This window comes from Lynx canadensis, chromosome E3 (assembly GCF_007474595.2).
Source record: "Lynx canadensis isolate LIC74 chromosome E3, mLynCan4.pri.v2, whole genome shotgun sequence".
In the NCBI taxonomy this organism is placed as follows: domain Eukaryota; kingdom Metazoa; phylum Chordata; class Mammalia; order Carnivora; family Felidae; genus Lynx; species Lynx canadensis.
In genome coordinates, this window is record NC_044318.1 from 32,296,384 (window position 1) to 32,316,604 (window position 20,221).

At 44.6% G+C, this 20,221-nt stretch overlaps 1 protein-coding gene across 1 annotated transcript in view; it reads right to left on the minus strand.

The window, feature by feature from the left end:
* Positions 1 to 19,269, minus strand: part of PRKRIP1 (PRKR interacting protein 1) — a 33,740-nt gene extending 14,471 nt beyond the window's left edge. The window contains exons 1-5 of the mRNA XM_030301428.2: positions 19,096 to 19,269; positions 18,320 to 18,398; positions 16,946 to 17,046; positions 9,304 to 9,389; positions 7,940 to 8,007 (exon numbers count right to left, since the gene is read on the minus strand). Coding sequence (XP_030157288.1) covers positions 7,940 to 8,007; positions 9,304 to 9,389; positions 16,946 to 17,046; positions 18,320 to 18,398; positions 19,096 to 19,221 — 460 coding nt within the window. The 5' untranslated portion in view covers positions 19,222 to 19,269. The remainder of the gene's footprint in view (positions 1 to 7,939; positions 8,008 to 9,303; positions 9,390 to 16,945; positions 17,047 to 18,319; positions 18,399 to 19,095) is intronic.
* Positions 19,270 to 20,221: the final 952 nt, after the last annotated feature.

Here is a 20,221-nt window from a genome sequence, read left to right on the forward strand (position 1 = left end):
TGGGGGGAGAGGCAGACAGAGAGAGGGAGACAGAGAATCCCAAGCAGGCTCTGCATCGGCAGTGCAGAGCCTGATGTGGGGCTTGAACTCACAAACCGTGAGACCATGACCTGAGCCAAAATCAAGAGTTGGATGCTTAACCGACTGAGCCACCCAGGCACCCCAGTCTGGAGACCTTTTTGATTGTCAGTAACCTAGGTAACAGTGGGTCCTACTGGCCTCTAGCAGGTAGAGTTAAACATCCCACAGTGAACAGGATATAGCCCCTCCCAGCAAAGAATTCTTCAGCCCAAAATGTCGATAGCAGGATAGCACAGAGGATGAGAAACTGCTCTTAACATACCTAACAACAAATCACTTGAGGCCACCCTGGGTTTCTTTGATAGGGAGGCCTATGTCAGGACAAGTAACATTGGTGTTAGAACACATCGTTTCAGGAGTTCAAGGTTTCAAAAATCCAGATTGGCTTAATGCCATCCCGTGGTGTTGTTCAGACTGCACTACAGGGTGTCTTCACTGAATTACTGGACCGGCAAGGACAACAAACGGGGAGATTTCCTCGTGAACAACAGAATGGAACTCGTAGCCAGCTGTCCCTTGCTGCTTTTTAGAAGGGCCTAAAAAGCTGGAACGCTTTCAGTCCAAGCCCATCAAGAACCCAGCGGTGCACAGAAGCCACCTTGTGGCACAACTCGGTATCACCACATTAAGTTTCTATTCATTTCAATCAGACAACAAGAAGATCTATTTTGTCTTTCACAATATGAAAAATAAGGAAGGAAACTGAGAAGGCACAGTAAAAGGCACACACACTGTCTTCATGACCAGCACTCTATCCTGCTCACTGGTACCAAGCACACACAACCATGTATTATTACTGATCACTGTTTAGTACGTACAGGTGCTAACTTCACAATTAAGCGTAAGAGCAGGGCCCATGAATCTGAACAATGATTTTCAAATTTGTTGGTCTGCAGCCCAGAGCTGACACTATTCTTTCAGAATCTGAAAGAAAATTTCACAAATACTTAACCAGAGTGTGATGCACTCTGACAATTTCTAGTCTGTTCTATTGATGTCTGGAAAAATGACAGCTGCAGCCTCAAAACTAACTGCATGACTTAGCGAGTGAAGATCACACCCTCGGCTTGAGAAAACACCGTGTTACTGTGGTGTGACTCCAGGATGTGGCATTATGACAAACATCTGTCTTTTTGATAGAACTGAAGTTTAAGACAGGCGGAGACCCAGGGAGAGGGCACAAGGCTGCTATAAAGAGGCTGGAGGCTCCAGATGAAATCTCCCAGAAAACACTAAAGCCTGCTGTAAGATCTCAAATACACTTCATAGCCTTGGGCAAATTAAAGAAAGGCGACAAAACTGTACGGTCAGGTGCACCAAATGTCTAGAAGAGGTTAGAAAAGGAGGACTCAAGAGGCCCCAGCTCTGTGATGGTGCCACTGGTCCCCTTCAATTATAGAACCGATTACTAAAAAGTTTATATGCCATTCCAAAGACCCAATACAGGTTCGTTCAAGTTTAAGTGCAAACTAACACCTGTTTCTTGTTCTGAAAGAGTTTTTAGACTCACTGGTGAGGGACCACCCCACGCCCCCAAATACAGTAATTACAGCAAGGCATTTGGCAAAGTTATCAAACTACAGAATTTTAGATCGAGAAAGAGCTTATCAGTTATAAGCTAAAAAAGAAATTTCAAATAAGAGAACCCAGATGTTTGAGGTCAGGGTGAGCCAGAGGGAGAGCTAACTCTAGAACTTACCTCTACTGTACTCACTCCATGATCTCATATTACCACTTAGTTTCTTATGCCACGTCTGTTGGTAAGAGGAAAGAAGAGGGAGTCTGGTTGATTTCTTAGTGGGAGAATTAACTCCACACTAAGAGTTTTAACAAACCAGTTCCTGCCAGCCTACAAGGAGGAACTCTCCTGTGGATGTTAAAGGGCTCTGGCCCCCACCCAGGCTCAGTCTGGTTCAACATTTTTATCAATGACAAGGGAATTATGTTTATCAAATCTGCCTATGACAACATCAGAAAGACATGGTAGGCAACATGCTGATTTCAGGATATGAATTCAAAAGGATTTTGGAACCTCAATCAACAGAGCCAAGAGCACCAAGTTAAAATGCAAAAGAGCTAAAGTCCGTGTTTGAATTAAAAACAAAACAAAACAAAAAACAAATAGAAGGTTCCAGGTAAGATAAAGCAAGCACACGGACTCCTTCTCTCCACTGAATATAGTGACAGGACCTGGACAGAATGATGGACTCTTGAGAAGCAAGCAGACTGCGGAAAAAGACCAGCCTACAAAGTGCCACTGGAACGGTTTTGAATTCCTAGGGTTTTTCCCCACTCCAGTACCCCTCAGTCCAGACTCAGATGTTCAACATGCAGAAGTGAAGCCTGGGCGCAGACAGAACACAAGAAACCCTCCGCTTGTAGTCTGAGGAGTAAGAAAGGGGGTTCCCGATGCTCAGAGTAAGGGAAATTCTGTGCTTCTTTGTTCTCCATTCTCTCACACCCTAGCTCCCAGGCCATTCCGCCAGAGTCACAGCGGCAACAGCAACTGCGGCGGCAACGGGGGCCTGCTGGCACAAACACTTCAAAAGAGGGGAGCCTTTCTCTCCCATCAGAGGAGCTGTGGGTCCTAAGATAGCCGGGCAAGCCTGCCGCTTTCCCCCTCCGCCCTGGATGCAGGGGCAACTGGAGGAAGGACGAACCAGAGTGGTAACTAAAGCCCCGGCTTTCTGCCTGGAGTTCTGAAAAGGAGAGTCCTAGGGATCCGGAGAGTACAGGAGCAGTCACGGAGAAAAAGATTAGAACCTCCCGAATCCCTGGGCTCACGCTGACAAGCACACGTATGGACGCGGCCCTAGTCATCATACCAAATGCTCTGAGAACCCAACCGACACTGGAGCCGCAACCACAACCTACAGAAGGCTGGCGAGAACCAGGCTGCCTGCCTGCTAAAATAAGTATCAACAAGACCAAAGCCTCATGATAGAATATTCAAAATGCCCAGGATACAGTAGACAGTTACTTGACATATGAAAAATCAGGAAAATCTCAACTTGCACGGGGAAAGACAATCAACAAATGCCAATGCTAAGATGACTTAGATACTGGAGTATCCAAATACTTTAAAGCAGTTGCTTAGAAATCTTTCTGGGAAGAGTGAACACTCTTGAAATGAATGGAAAGAGAGAAAATTGCAGCAAATAGAAGGCATATAAAGAAGAATCTACTGGAAATTTCAGGACTTTTCTGAAAAAACACAGTAACTGAGATAAAAAAAAAATCCATTGGAAAGGATCAACAGCAGAATAGATGGCATAAGAAAGAGATAGTTTGAAGTCAGATCAGTAGGAATTATCCAATAGGAAGACCAGAAACAAAAACGATTGAATAAAAATTTTTCCAAAAAAAAATTTGTTTTTAATTTAATTTACATCCAAGTTTGCAGCATATGGTGCAACAATGATTTCAGGGGTAGATTCCTTAATGCCCCTTACCCATTTAGTCCATCCCCCCTCCCACAACCCCTCCAGTACCCTCTGTTTGTTCTCCATATTCAAGAGTCTCTCATGTTTTGTCCCCCTCCCTGTTTTTATATTCTTTTTGCTTCCAAAATTTTTCCAAATTTGACAAAAGACAAACAGGCCTACAGATTGGAGTAGCTCAGTGAAATCCAAACAGGATTAAACCAAAGAAATCCATGTGCAGACCCATCATAATCAAACTGTTGACATCTAAAGACAGAAATATTAAAAGCAGCCAGATAAAAATAATGATAGAACAATCTCAATAGTTATAAAATTTTCATCAGAAACCATGCAGGCCACAGAAAGTGGCATGGTATTTCTAAAGTGCTGGAAGAAAAAACTGCCAACCCAAAAATTTTTTTAAGTTCATCTATTTGAAAGAGGGGTAGGGGGAGAGATTGAGAGTGAGTAAGCGAGTGCAGGCAGGGGAGGGGCAGAGAGAGAGAGAGCAGGCTCCACAATGACAGTGAGGAGCTCAAACAGTGAGATCATGACCCAATGTGGGGCTCGGACTCACAAACAGTGAGATCATGACCTAAGCCAAAATCAAGAGTCAGACACTTAACCGACTGAGCCACCAAGGTGCTCCCGAAATTTTATATCTAGTGAGAATGTCCTTCAGGAACAAAGGTGATATAGGGGCGCCTGGGTGGCTCAGTCGGTTAAGTGGCCGACTTCGGCCCAGGTCATGATCTCGCAGTCCGTGAGTTCGAGCCCCGCATCGGGCTCTGTGCTGACAGCTCAGAGCCTGGAGCCTGTTTCAGATTCTGTGTCTCCCTCTCTCTGACCCTCCCCTGTTCATGCTTTGTCTCTGTCTCAAAAATAAATAAACGCTAAAGAAAAAAAAAAAAAAAGGTGATATAAAGACAGCCTCATATGAAGAAAAGCAAAGAAAATTCATAGCCAGCAGACCTCTTCTAACCAAATGACTGAAGGAAGTTCTTCAGACAGAAAGGAAATGATGCCAGAGGTAAGCTTGGAACATCAGGGACAAAGGAGGAACAACAGAAATGTAACTATCTGGTTACTATTATTATTCTAGACAATTCTTCAAAATGTACTGGATGATTGAAAACAAAAATAACATTATCCACTAGGGTTTTCAATGTATGTAGATGTAATACATAAGACAACCACAACATAAAAGGTCAAGAGACCTATATGGTGACAAGTTCCTACATTCCACTTAAATACCGATTCTAAGTAGACTGTGAAAGGAGTACATATATAGCAAGCTGCAGAGGAACAACTAAAAAGCTAGAAAGAGGGATATAGTTAAAAACACAATACATTAAAGTGAGATAAAAAAATGTTCAAATAATACAAAAGACAGAGAAAAAGAAACAGAGAAATACAGAAGGAACAACAGAAAAACCCCCAAATAAAATGGTAGCCCTAAAGTCCAAACATATCAATATAAAAAGGTAGAGACTCTAAGAATGGGGGGGGAAAAAACCCATGACTCAAACATCTGATATCTACATGAAACATATTTATTCAGAAGAAAAAATTTTTTAAGTTTATTAGTGCATTTTATTTTTAAATGTTTATTTTTGAGAGAGACAGAGGCACGCGCACAAACAGGGGACGGGCGGAGAGAGAAAGGGAGACATAGAATCTGAAGCAGTCTCCAGGCTCTGAGCTGCCAGCGCAGAGCCTGACACAGGGCACGAACCCACAAACTGTGAGATCACGACCTGAGCTGGTCGTGTCAGACACGTGTCAGACACCCAAGTGTCAGACACCCAAGTGACCGAGCCACCCAGGTGCCCCCAAGAAACATTTCCAATATAGGCAGGGTAAAGTCTAAAGGGATGGAAGCACTTTCAGAATGGCAGAGTAAGGATCTCTAAAAATCTGCTCCTCCATAAAAATAATTAAGAACATCAACAATTGTCAAAACCAACTTTTTCAGAACTCTGGAAACGCTCCTTGGATTGTTCAAGAAAAATGGCTGAACCTTGGTAAGTACAGCAAGTTCTGTGGCATTCTAACGTCTCTCTCTCTCACCATATCCAAGGTAGCCCTCATCACCACAGCAGTTGTGGAAGCCAACCGCCTGGCAGCCACTGGAGGAAGTAAACTGTTGGAAGGTCCTCAGAAGTTCCATACTCAGAGCACTGTCCCTACGTGAGCTGTCTACCTGCTCCCCAGGAACTTCCACTCCCAAGGCTTATCTTCATTCAACCTTAGGGCAAACAGCCCTTTCTCAAGGGTGGTCGTCAAAAACAACCAGTGGCAACTGTTTAACGTTGCAGCTGCCTAAGGTATTAACAGCTGGAGCAATCAAGAAATCCATCAAAACCTGAGGAAAAGTTGGGACTTTAGACAGCCACACGCAGAGCTGTGTACATGTCTAAGAAAGACAAGTGATGGTCCTAATCTCACCTCTGGCTGACCTTGAAGCTCTGTGCAAGGAGGGCATGAAGGCTAAAGCAAATTGTGAACCGCCTGCCAACACGTTGAAGGCATGTTCCTACAGATACGTAGAGCCCCTCGGCAAAGGCTGTGAGACTTGGAAGTTCAAAGAAATCTCTACTCTTCAGCTGACCACTAAGCTAACAAAGCAGACTCGATAAAGAATGCAGGCTTTACAAAATTAGCTCAGGAAATTCACTAAACACTAAATAATAGCAATGACAACACAAAAAATAAATCACCTAGAGCCAAGGACCTTTCTATATCCTGATGTCATGGGTCCAAGTTACAATACCTCCTTCAATATAACATGAGACTGGCTCGGGGCGCCTGGGTGGCTCAGTCGGTTCAGTGTCCGACTCTTGATTTTGGCTCAGGTCATGATCCCAGGGTCATGGGATCGAGCCCTGCATCAGGCTTTGCACTGAGTGTGACGCCTGTTTGGGATTCTCTCTCCTTCTTTCTCTCCCCTACTCACACATGCGCTCGCTCCCTCTAAAATAAATAAAACAAAAAACCAAAAACCGTGAGATTGGCTCCTGTGCCCAATCCTCCAGCCCTTGGATCAGTACTGGATGTTCCTGTGTGTGTGGGGAGGAAGAGGGCTGGGAAAGTAACGAGGTGGTTTCTTTCAGGGATGAGGTCCTAGCAATCGTATTTCAGTGTTATAAAAGAAATGATTCTAAGAAATTCTAAGACTATACCATACAGAGGGTGTCACGCAGTACATTTACAAACCATAAGGAAACTGATCCTGGAAGGGACCAATCATATTTAGTGTGTCAGTGAAAGTCTGACTTTATCTTAAGACCAAAACTCACAACCGTCTAACCAGGAACCATGCCTAGTCAATCAGGGAACAACCACCAATTCAGTAATGTGTACGCACTTGTCATTTTTTGCTCTCTTAGCATCTTTGGTCCTTTCCATCTGAGGCCCCTCTTTCCCGGGTTCTCAGCTCAGGGGCTCTCAGGGGAGCGGCTGGCACCTCTGGCCATGTGGAGTGCTCAGAGGTGGACAGGACTGGTAGCACTGTGGGACACTGACACGTGACTCACCCCTATTCCTCCTCGTTAACAAAATCTCATCCCAGTCCAGGGTGGCAATGTACCCGGCTCCCAGGGATAAATCATGACAGGTTAAACACGGTCACAACAGTTCGGTTTTCTATTCGTCTAGCCTAATAGCAGCAAGGGATGGCAAAGTGACCAGTGAAATATAAAATGCCATCTGTTGGGCACTTCTGGGGGATTTTCTGCTCTTCTGTTAAAATACCAGCATCCCCTGCACTTCTCTCCCCTTTGGACACAGGTATGATGCGAGGAGCCACAGCAGCCATCTCACACCCACAAAGTAAAGGCCAAGAGAAGTGCAGGGGATACTGGGCCTGCCACTCCTGAGCTGCTGAACCACAAGAGGCTGCCACCTACCACCAGATTTCTTATTAAGTGAGAGAAATGAACTCTTCTTTAACTACTGCTAGTTTTCTGGTTTGTTTTTTTTTTTTATAACCCAAAGCATTCTTAACTGACTTGCCAAGTGACTCCATCAGGGCCAAAAAAACACAAAAGCACTTTTGCGAGGGACATCCCCTCAGTCTTTCCTACTGGACAAGAATGAGGCATGGTGCAGCCCCAGGTACCCCACAACCACAGGGAGGACAAGCACCTGCCTGAGGACAAGGAGCCAGGGGACAGAGGGAGACAAAGAAGGCCAGTAACATCACTGAGCTCATTTACTAGCCATCCCTGAAGGGAGGTCTGTCCTGACTTAATGCCAGTCAGCATCTTTCTTTTTGCTTACACCAGTTTAACATTCTGACACTTGCAATTAAATGCGTCCTAACTCATGGAAATAAGTCCTCGTGTCTTCAGTGGCCAGCCAACCAGCTCCAAACTCTAAATCTCACTCCTGATAGGCGAGAAAGATCCCAACCAAGAAAAGCAGGTACCACTCACCTTCTTTTTGTTTCTTCTGTTCAAGTTTCATCTTCTTTGCCAATAATTTCTTCTCTTTTAACTTCTGGCTACAAATATAAAATAAATCTATTAATCCCCCCACTACCTTACTATATATTTTAGAAAACAAACAACTACTTATGGAATGTTTAAAGACCTTATAATTACACAAACACTACAATAATGAAATGGAAGAAATACTTTCTCATGATTCTGCTACTCCAACACCATCAACATTATCAAGCTGTTTTCTTCTTGAATCAAAATGAAACAACCTTTCAGAGTCTTGAGGTGATTAAAACAATCTCAGAAATATTGGAGAGATTTTTCATTCCAAGATGTTTAGGGACTGTTTTTATTTATTTATTTTTATTTATTTTTTTAGGTGACACTTCATTACAGCCATCAGCAAAGGTCAGATTTCTGAAGCTGGTGAAGGCTGGGCAGCATTTCCATGTGAAATGTTACAGCTTTACAGGTTTTGTTTCTTATTTAATTCTACATGCAAAAACTGGAACATGATAAAAGAAAAAATACAAAACAGAAAAAAAGATGTAATCAAGTTGTAGCATACAGATGTGCTCTTTAACTACCTTTACTATGCCTATTGGAAAGCAAATGAAAAAGAACTATCCCAATACACGAACAGATTGCCAGAAACAGACTAAGAATTAAGGACCGTTCAGGAGCCCCTGCGTGGCTCAGCTGGTCAAACGTCTGACTCTTGATTTTGGCACAGGTCATGATCTCATGGTTAGTGAGTTCGAGCCCCACGTTGGGCTCTGTACTGACAGTGTGGAGTCTGCTTGGGATTCTCTCACCCCTTCTCTTTCTGCCCCTACCCTGCTCGTGCTCTCTCTCTCTCAAAATAAATAAATAAAATTAAATAAGTAAGTAAATGAATAAATAAGAATTAAGGACTGTTTTCAGAATCCTGCTCAGCTTTTTAAAGGTCGAGGGAGTATTTATTAAAACACACACACATGCAGTCTACACGCTCACATGATGTCACTGAGGGAGGTCACACACCCTACTTTAAGGAACAAGCTAAGGGAACCTTACTCACAGCATATTGTTAAACTTGGTGTTAAAATACAGAAGGGAAGGAGACCCAGAAATCCATGTGAGCACCAAAGTGCTGACCTGAGCTATGGAGAATCTGTACGGGGGAAGGGGGATGTAGTGGTAGTAAGTGACTTAATCTCTTCTCGGTTATTGGAAGAAAGGCCATTCCTCTACTGGGTAACACCTAAGACCTTGACAGGTCATAAGGTGAACTTCTGACCGCAAGGACGACTCATTCCCCAGCTCTCACGTTTCTGCCTTTAAGTTTCATCGGTTATGAGAAGCCACAAAGCCCTTACCGCTTTTTTCGGCGCTTTGCTGTCTGCTCTTCTGCAGCAATTTTATTTCTCTCCAGTCTCTTCTGAAACTCTGCATCCAATTTTTGCTGTGAAAAAACACATCATTTAGACACACTCTGGGCTGGGTACGGGAGCTCTGGAAGTCACACCACTGGGGGTGCCATAGGCACATCCGGGTCTCTGGGGCCACTGTAACCATTAAGAGGATGCCCCCAGTATCTGGCTCTCCGATGGCGAAAGTTACTTTGTTCCGTAGGGTGGCAGTCATACACAAAATACGAGAGCATGAGAAGGTGCACACTGTGTATTCCCTGAAGGCAGAGGAAGAATTACCGGCTACGTAGCCAGGGCCTTGGCTAGTGTGACATTGTGATTTATAGTAAGAAACGTATACAGCTGACCTTTGAACAACACAGGTTTGAACTGTGCGGGTCCACCTACATGCGGATTTTTTCGATAAATACAGTCCAGTACTGTATTTTCTCTTCCTCGGGAAGAGAAACATTCTTTTCTCTAGCTTACTTTATTATTTAACATTCTTTTCTCTAGCTTACTTTATAGTTAAGGCTATTAGAGTTTTAGGAAAGTCAAAAGTTATATACAGATTTTACTGCATAGTGGAGGGGTTGGTGCCCCTAATCACCTGCTAATAGTCAATTGTATTTGGTCTTCATCCATTACTTCTGGAACGTGGTTCCAAAAGCTCCTATAAATTTCCTATTCAAGAGCCACAGGGGCACCTTTTATTATAATACTTAATTATGTTCCCAGTTTCTGAAACAGCTCCCAAGAGAAAGGTGAAATGGTGTCTTTTTTTTTATAACAAGCCCCTTTTCAACCACAGGAGTTTAAGTTAACGAGTGAGTTCTGGAAAGCCCTTAAGGAGCAGGGCTGGTCACCAGGGTAACTTTCAGCCCCACCTCCTGTGCTCCAGGGAGGGAGAGGAGCTGCAGGCTGAACTAACTGCCAAATGCCAATGAGTTGATCAATTGTGCCTTAGTAGTAATGCCTCCAAAACGCCAAAAAGATGGGGTTCAGATGGTTTCCGAGTTGGTGAACACGTGGAGGGGCTGGGAGGGGACAGAAGCTCTGTGCCCCTTTCTTCCACCTGGCTTCTCCTGAGTTCTGTGAGTCCCTCTGAGCAACTTAATTGAACCTGAGGAGGGAGTGGTGGGGGACCTCTAATCCACAGCCAGTCGGTCAGAAGGACAGGGGACAACACCTGGGCGTGGGACTGGCCTTTGAGGTGGTTGGGGGTGGGGAGGCAGTCTCATGGGACTGAGCCCGTTGAACATGTGGCATTGGACATTCTTGCCTGGTGGATGGCATCAGGATTGAGTTACACTGTAGGATGCTCAGCTAGCATCACAGAATTGCTTGGTGTGAGAGAAATCCCCACATACTTGGTGACCAGAAGTGTCAGAAGAGGAGCAGAGAACTGAGAGTAGAGGAGACACACAGGAGCACGTTTTTTCCTTACGGTGACCTGGGCTCACCAGATGGAACAGCCAGAGAGGTGGAACCATGGGATTTTCAAGTCCTAATGATGACAGTCATCAGGTGACTGATTCCACAGCAAGACAACACCCAGTGCCATCACTGCTACTAAGCACATACATGTGTCACACAGGAGTGTACACACATCCATACAAAGCCAACCCTTGTATTATCCCTTCCTAGCAGCTCCCTGTCTCTGAGCCTTCGTTTTCTCACCTATAAAATGGGGAAAAGACCAATTCCTCTCTCCCAGAGCCTTTAGAAAGGATAACATACGATAACCTACTAGAAAGCACTTGTAAACCACAAAGATACAATGATCTAAAATGCCGTCTCTGAGGCGCGTAGGTGGCTCAGTCGGTTAAGCGTCCAACTTTGGTGCAGGTCATGATCTCACAGTTCGTGAGTTCGAGCCCCGCATCGGGTTCTGTGCTGACAGCTCGGAGCCTGGAGGCCTGCTTCGGAGTCTCTGTCTCGCTCTCTCTGCCCCTCCCCCACTTGCGCCGTCTCTCTCCCTCTCAAAAAATAAAATTAAATTAAAAAAAATAATAAAATGCCATCTCTTCCTTCCAGTCAAAGCCTTAAAGGTCAACAGAGTAAACAAGGGGCCAGCAGAGGACAAGGTGGCTTCAACCCCTCTGCTGGCCTGCACTGCCAGGGCTGTGTGGCTCTGCTTAGAGTGACGCAGAAACTCTCTGAGAGCAGAGATCATGAAATAAGAGGAGTCAGGACGCCTGGCTGGCTCAGTCCAAAGAACGTGCAACTCTTGATCTCGGGGTGGTGAGTTCCAGCCCCCAGCTGGGTACAGAGATCACTAAAAAAAATAAAATAAATAAAACAGGGTACCTGGGTGGCTTAGTCAGTCGAGCGTCTGACTCTTGATTTCGGCCCAGGGTTGTGGGATGGAGCCCCGAGTTGGGCTCCGCGCTGAGCACGAAGCCTGCTTAAGATTCTCTCCCTCTCCCCCCACTGGGCCCTCTCCCCCACTCACACTCTAAAATAGAAAGTAAAAAATAATAAATAAGTAAATAAGAAAAAAAAGAGAGAAGGGTCTCCTTTCAAGGAACTCAGTTCCGATTAGAGCACCAGAAAGCAAACGACTTAAAAGGAAAAGCATGTGGTCTGTTCACAGCTGGACCGTAAACTCACTCTGCTGCCGGAGCAGCTGCAGCCAACAAGTGACCCACCGGAGCCCCGCCGGGCTTGGCAGGACTTGAGCTCACCACGAGCGGCACCACGAGCTCTTTCAGTGGCGACGCCCTGTTAGTCACCGTGAAAGGTGAGGACACCCTTGCCTCTTTGTTTCTTCTAACCTCAGAGCCTGTCTTTCGCCGTGTGAAATAAGAACCTGCGTGTCTGTGTGGATTCAAGGTCTGTGAAACATTTTTCTGTATTTTCCCTGGGTCTTTAATCAATGTATAAAAACCAGACTAGCTGATGGTAGCTGAGCCAACAGCCTGCTCTGTTTCCTTCCCTCTAAAGTAGTTTCAAAATGAAGCAAAAGTAGCTTCAGATAGTTTCTACATAGAGTTTTATTTATTCTTGGTAGTGGAAAACCCACTACAGGGACCAGGTAGAGGTGTGACCAGCCACCAGAAACTCCCCCCTAGAATTGAGAATGCCACATCCAGAGGACGGCAGTAGCTGGAGAAGAACCACCAACAGCTGGGGGCCAAGACAGACGCAGGACAAGCAAACAGCAGGTGAAAACCACCACGGCAAAGATTCCCTTCTGTTCCAAAATCATAAAGGTATTTTTCAAACTCAATTTTTGGCCATTCCAGTAAATTTTTACATATTTTCTTCTGTATCATATCTATCCCTTTAATAATTTCCCTGGTATTTTATGTTGGAAAATTTCCAACATAGAAAAGTTGAAGGAATCGTACAGTCCGTATACCCACCACCAAGATCCTACAGTGGACATTTTGCTACTTGCTTTAGCACACACCTGTCCACCTATCTATCCCTCTATCCTTCCATCAATCCATCTTATTTCTTTTTAACACATTTCAAAGTAAGTTGCAGACACCAGGACATTTCACCTCTAAAGATTTAAGCATGCATATCATCAACTAGAGTTTAATATTTGTTAACGGTTTTTCTGTTTTTTTCCACTTAAGGTAATACATACAAGAAAATGATCAAATCTAAAGTGTACAATGTAATCACACCAGAAAGTTCCCTCGTACCTCTTCCTATCCAACTCTCAGAAACAACTATTCTGATTTTTTTTAAAATGTTTATTTTGACAGAGTGAGAGAACTCAAGAGAGAGCTCGAGAGAATCCCAAGCAGCCTCTGCTGTTAGCATAGAGTCAGGTGCGGGGCTTGAACCCACGAACCGTTGAGACCACGACCTGAGTGAAAATCAAGAGTCGGACACTTAACCAACTAAGTCACCCAGGAGCCCCTGATTTTTTTTTTTTTACATAGTTTTCCCTCTTGTAGAACTTCATATAAATGGAATTTTACAGTGTGGTCTCTTTTATGCAAGGCTTCTTTCACTCAGCATATGTTTTAAGAATCATCCACACTGTTGTATATATCAGTAGTTTATTCCTTTTTATTGCTAAGTAGTATTCTATTTTTGTGAATGATTATTTTAATGTCTGTTTGTTTTTGAGAGACAGAGCATGAGCTGGGGACAGGCAGAGACAGAGGGAGACACAGAGTCTGAAACAGGCTCCTGACTCTGAGCTGTCAGCGCAGATCCTAATGCAGGGCTAGAACTCACAAACTGTGAGATCATGACCTGCATCGAAGTTGGACGCTTAACCAACCGAGCCACCAAGGTACCCCTTGTGAATGATTATTTTAAATTTTTAAAGCATTTTATTTCCTTTATATAGGAAGAAGTTCTACAGTGAGTTAATTTTTTTTAAGCAAATTATTGGAAAATCACACACTGTTGCCCAAAGTGGTTTCCTCCTTTATAAAAAGCAAATAAGGGATACCTGGGTGGCTCAGTCAGTTAAGTGTCTGACTCTATCTCAGCTTAGGTCTTGATCTCAAGGTGGTGACTTCACAATACAAATACACATCATTTTAAAGCATGTGAATCTCTAAAACACACAAACGTATTCCATGAAAAAATAGGCACCATAGTCAGAGTGAGGAAAAGGTCCTACATTGCATGGTGTAAGATTAAGAATGAGAGGTAATCTCTCATACCTGTTAAAAGGAGAAATCAGGGGCGCCTGGGTGGCTCAGTCAGTTGGGCGTCTGACTTCGGCTCGGGTCATGATCTCGCGGTTCACGAGCTCAAGCCCTGTGTCGGGCTCTGTGCTGACAGCTCAGAGCCTACAGCCTACTTTGGAGGGAGGGAGGGAGTGTCTCTGCCCCTACCCCACTTGTGCTCTGTCTCTCTCTCAAAAATAAAAACATTAAAACAAAATTTTTTAAATAAAAAAATTAAAAAATTTAAAAAGGAGAAATCAAATGTGGGAATCACAAAGAATTTGCCAAATAATATTTGGTTTTTATTAATTGCCAGGTTGGAAAATAGAAGAACCCTAAAACATCAGGATTTTTTCTGATTTTTACTAATAGTCAAGAATAAAATATAAAGGAGCACCTAGCACCACTGCAATAAAAAAATCCCTTAAAATCTTGGGGGCGGCTGGGTGGCTCAGTCGGTTAAGTGTCCGCCTTCAGCTCAGGTCATGACCTCACAGTTCATGGGTTCGAGCCCTGCACCAAGCTCTGAACTGACAGTGTGGAGCCTGCTTGGGATTCATTCTCTCTCTCTGTCCCTCCCCAACTTGCACTCTCTCTCAAAATAAATAAACAAACTTTAAAAAAAACAACAACAACAATTTAAAATCTTTGGGGCACCTGGCTGGCTCAGTCAGTAGAGCATGCAACTCTCGATCTCAGGGTCATGAGTTTGAGCCCCACGTTGGGCATGGAGCCTACTTAAAAACAAGCCCCGCCAAAACTTAAAATCTATGAACAAATATAGTGAGATAAGTATCAAATCTCCATAAGTCATCATTGAGAGACACAAAAATTTTTAAACAAAAAAAGATAAAAGTTTCTAGAGGGGATAACTAAACACTATAACATCCATTCTCATTCAATTTAAGTGACAGATTCAACTCAATTCTAGTAAAAAAAAAAAAAATCCAACACAATTTTTGGATAAATTGTGTGGATAAAATAACTCCAAAACTCTCTCTGAAAAATAAATAAAATAAGCGAAATGTCCAAAGAGCATTTTTTAAGAGCAATAAAAAAGAGGTTTCTGGCCCTTCCAGTCAGGTAATAAAAATCTTAATAGTTCTTTAAATTTTTTTTTTTTCAATGTTTATTTATTTTTGGGACAGAGAGAGACACAGCATGAACGGGGGAGGGGCAGAGAGAGAAGGAGACACAGAATCGGAAACAGGCTCCAGGCTCTGAGCCATCAGCCCAGAGCCTGACGCGGGGCTCGAACTCACAGACCGCGAGATCGTGACCTGGCTGAAGTCGGACGCTTAACCGACTGCGCCACCCAGGCGCCCCAAAAATCTTAATAGTTCTTTAAAAAAAATTTTTTTAATGTTTATTTACTTTTGAGACAGAGAGAGACAGAGCATGAGCGGGGGAGGGACAGAGAGAGGGAGACACAGAATCCGAAGCAGGCTCCAGGCTCTGAGATGTCAGCACAGAACCAGACGTGGGGCTCGAACTCATTAATTGTGAGATCATGACCCGAGCCAAAGTCGGACACTCAACGAACCGGGCCACCCAGGCATCCCTTATGATACAATTTCTGATTTTATTTTATTTTATTTTTTTATTTATTATTTTTTTTTTTCAACGTTTATTTATTTTTGGGACAGAGAGAGACAGAGCATGAACGGGGGAGGGGCAGAGAGAGAGGGAGACACAGAATCGGAAACAGGCTCCAGGCTCCGAGCCGTCAGCCCAGAGCCTGACGCGGGGCTCGAACTCCCGGACCGCGAGATCGTGACCTGGCTGAAGTCGGACGCTTAACCGACTGCGCCACCCAGGCGCCCCATCTGATTTTATTTTTGAAAAAGAGACAGAGGGGCGCCTGGGTGGCGCAGTCGGTTAGGCGTCCGACTTCAGCCAGGTCACGATCTCGCGGTCCGTGAGTTCGAGCCCCGCGTCAGGCTCTGGGCTGATGGCTCGGAGCCTGGAGCCTGTTTCCGATTCTGTGTCTCCCTCTCTCTCTGCCCCTCCCCCGTTCATGCTCTGTCTCTCTCTGTCCCAAAAATAAATAAACGTTGAAAAAAAAAAAAATTTAAAAAAAAAAAAAGAAAAAAAAAAAAAAAAAAGAAAAAGAGACAGACACAAAGCATGAGTGGGGGAGGGGCACAGAAAGAGGGAGACACAGAATCTGAAGCAGGCTCCAGGCTCTGAGTTGTCAGCACAGAGCCTGACATGGGGCTGGAACCCACGAACCATGAGATCATGACCTGAGCCAAAGTCAGATCCTTAACCACCTGAGCCACCCAGGTGCCCCTCAATTTCTAAAGCCATTCCCAATTCTTATTTGACACCTATCATGAAGAAATGCCAGTCTCTACGCTAGACAACTCAAAGTAGACACACGCACACACACTATCCACACTAAACACATAGCTGACTGGAATTATAGGCATTCAGCCAAAAAGAGAACAACAGAATTAGAAATAACTCAAGTGATGCGGGACATCTTGCTTTCTATTCCATTTCACGGCAAATGGCCTGGAAGGGAGAGAGGTCTCTGCTGTCCTTTCTGCCCAACTGGAAGTCTCCCTTCTCTCATACATCTCCCAGCGGGAGCATCTTGATGTGCTGAATCTGACCTAGGACTAACCTGGATTTACTTGACGTCTGTTTCCCATGCTGACTTAAGAAGGCAGCCTTCACACCAGGTGTATCTTCTCTTCTTTAAATGCCTCTTCCTGGGGAGCCTGGGTGGCTCCGTTAAGTGCCCAACTCTTAATTTCAGCTTAGGTCACGACCTCATGGTTCCTGAGATCGAGTCCCACATCAGGCTCTGTGTTGCAAGAGCCTGCTTGGGACTCTCTCTTTCTTTAAAAAAAAAAAAAGCAAAAAAAAAAGCCAAAAACAGCAGCAGCAGCTTTTTCCTAAAAGTCCCAAGTGTACATTGTCCAAACCCAAGGGCTCAGCCAACCTTGTCACTCACTGACCTTCTCAGCCATGGCATCCATGTAGTCCTGTCGCTGGTACTCTCTCCGGCGTAGATGCCTGTACACGTGGAACTCTCCACTGCCAGCCCCAGCGCTGGAACCTATAGCCAGGAGAGTCCAGAGTTCTTAATGAAATCCAGTTACCGACACGGGTGACCCTTGATCAAAAAGGACCAAAAAAACAAACTGGAAGTAATGGAAAGGACCATGCCCCACTGAACTCCAGAATCTAGCAGTGACTTGCACAGTGTCGGCATCATTAAAGAATTGTTGCATGAATGTTGAAGGGGAAGTCACTAAAAATTCCACCCTAACACAGTAGTAAGAGGAGAAACAGTCTGCAGTTAAGTGACCAGAAACCTAGAAGATCGCTTAAGACCTTTCCCTCCCCTGCCAGATGACTTCACACTTGACACGCTAAATTTCTACTGAGCTGAAAAGATGTCCATGTATATTAAAGGAAAAAGATAGGTTACTAAATAGTATGTGTAGAATGGCCACATTTTTAAAAATCATTTTTCCGGGGCGAGCCTGGGTGGCTCGGTCGGTTGGGCATCCGACTTCGACTCAGGTCATGATCTCACGGTCCCACGGTCCGTGAGTTCGAGCCCCGCGTCGGGCTCTGTGCTGGCTGCTCGGAGCCTGGAGCCTGTGTCGGATTCTGTATCTCCCTCTCTCTCTGCCCCTCCCCTGTTCACGCTCTGTCTCTCTCTGTCTCAAAAATAAATAAAAAAATAAAAACGTTAAAAAAAAATTAAAAAAAATAAAATAAAATAAAAATCATTTTTTCTTACACACGAGTGATTTTGACTAGGGGAGTTTAGAAGGCTGTAGCAGCATGCTACAAGGCGAATGATGGAATTATGGGGGTTCAAAATTTTTCAGACCTCTGTTACTTAGTCCTCTTTATAATCAGTATGTTAATTTACAACCACCTAAAATAATAAAGCTATTTCCGGTTAGATTTTAAAAAATACGTTATTTAAACAATGCAGAAGGGATTCCTGGGTGGCTTGAGCACCTGACCCTGATTTCAACTCAGTCTCGGATCTCACAGTTCCTAGGTTTGAGCACAGAGCCTGCTTAGGAATTTCTCTCTCTCCCTCTGTACCTCATACCGCTTGCGCTGTTTCTCAAAATAAATAAATAAACTTTTTTTTTTAATTTAAATTTTTTTTAAATACAGAAGAAAATTCTGTAATGCCAAACTGTAAGCAACAATACCCCTTTGCTGTAAGTACAAAGTTACCGAAACAGTGAACTTTTTTTTCCTATTATAGATTTAATTAAATGCTAACTGCAGGATTTTTAGATCTACGCTTCAAAAACTATATTTACACACACACACACACACACACACACACACGACATTACCCATTACATCTCGAACAAATTCTGGGGGAGGCCGGGGTGCCCATTCACTCATTTTTTCTGGAATCGGAACTGCTTTGTCCTGCAACATTTAAACACAATAGCGTTTTTAAGCACAAACCTGATGACAATCACATCTCTTAAAACCAAAGCATTTAAACTGGATTGGTGAAGAAACGCTGCTTTTGCTCCTTGGACCTAAAGCCGATTTTCTTCGCTGCCTTAGATTTACTTCATCCCATACATCTTGGGGTCTACCACAGCCCGTGGCCTCGCCAGGGCTACACTTAACTTTCCAAAACAAAACTCAGAAACGTAACTCACCATTTATGGCTGGAAACTTCTAACCCTAACTCTACTACATGCGGAGTCAACCCTTTCTAGCCAAAGGTGTAAGAGACCTCACCCAATTATTTTTATGACTGAGGGAGTGATTTGCTCCGGGTGGCTCAGCCAAAGCCTTTCTAACAATCAGTGCTGTTTAGAAGTTAATAAACCCTTGTGCTAACCCATGAATGCTATCGTTCCAGTCAACGCTTCTGTTCACAGAAAGTTAAACTCGAAGTGTCTAAAAGCACCCTCATCCGGGCTGGGCTCCAACACAAGGACAGAAGAAGCTCAAGGTCTGCGAGGTAGCCTACTCCTTCCTAAGGGCTGGCCCTGGGGTTCGGGTACTCAGTTCCTAAGTCTGGAGGTGGGAGAGGTGGGCCCGTGGGTCCCCAGCAGCGCCGTAACGGAAGGGGACTCGGAGGAGGAGTGGAACCAGTGCTTCGTCTCACCGGGTTCTTCATGAGCCGCTCCAGCTTGAGCTTCTGCTCTTCTGCCGCATTCTTGGGGATGACGAGCGCTTGTGGCTCTTTCTTGGGCCTCGGCGGTCGCACCGAGGAAGCAGCCGAACTCGCCATGACAGCTTTCCAGTTCCCCAAGGCGAGCGGCGGCGGTGGCGGCGCGTACTTATGACGACAGAGCCGCGCGCAAGCGGGGCAAGCGCAGTCTTCTCGCAGGGCGGGGCTGGGGCGGAGTCGCAAGCCGGAAGCATCCTGCTGAATATTCATGAGCTCGTGGCGGAGTAGGTTGTCTTGATCAAAGCTGTTTGCTTTCGTTTCCTGTGTTTGTACAAATCAAGGCAGCCGAGAGCCCAAGTTCCAATGGGAGAGGTGGCCTTGCACGCCGGAGGGTGCGACCCCAGTCGCCCTCTCCAGTCCGCGTACGCGTCGTGGCGCTGCCGGGAGCCCTGCTAATGGCTCTCAGCATCCCCTCCTGCCCCCGGGCCTTTGTCCTGGCCGTTCCTCGGGGATGGTCCACTCTCCCATTTATGACAATCTTATGAGAAAGAGAAAAGGGCCCTTCCCGTCTGGGAGCTGGCTTGGCACTTACAGCTAGACCTTGATGTCCTCCTGTTGGACGTAAACAATTTCCCAGAACACCGACCTCACACAAGGCATAAACAAGACTGCTCTGTAATCATGTTTGAAAGTAGATGAAAACAGGAATATTGTTGAAACCTCATTCTGGCTCTTATGAGTAACTACTGCTTCTTTAAAGCATTAGCCTCGGTTCACTTTATTTCTTTTTCTCTATTTTTCCTTTTTCTTTCTTTTCTGTTTTTTTTTCCCCCCGGTTCTCTTTAAATATTAAGACAGCCAGTCATGGAATTGTGTTGCTTCCTGACAGCACCTAGAGTTAAATCCACTTACTTGAACCCTCCCCCAAATCACTTCACCCAAACACAAGTGCTACAAGAAGTCCTCTTTCACACCCCCTTGTTGAAGTCAGTGTAGTCTCCTTTCCTAAAAGAGACAGCAGACCAATTGTTTTTTCAACTGCAGGTGTATTTCTGCTGGTCCTCACACTTGCTAGTTTTCTCTTGTATTTGTCACCAGCTAAAGAATGGGCATTCTATTC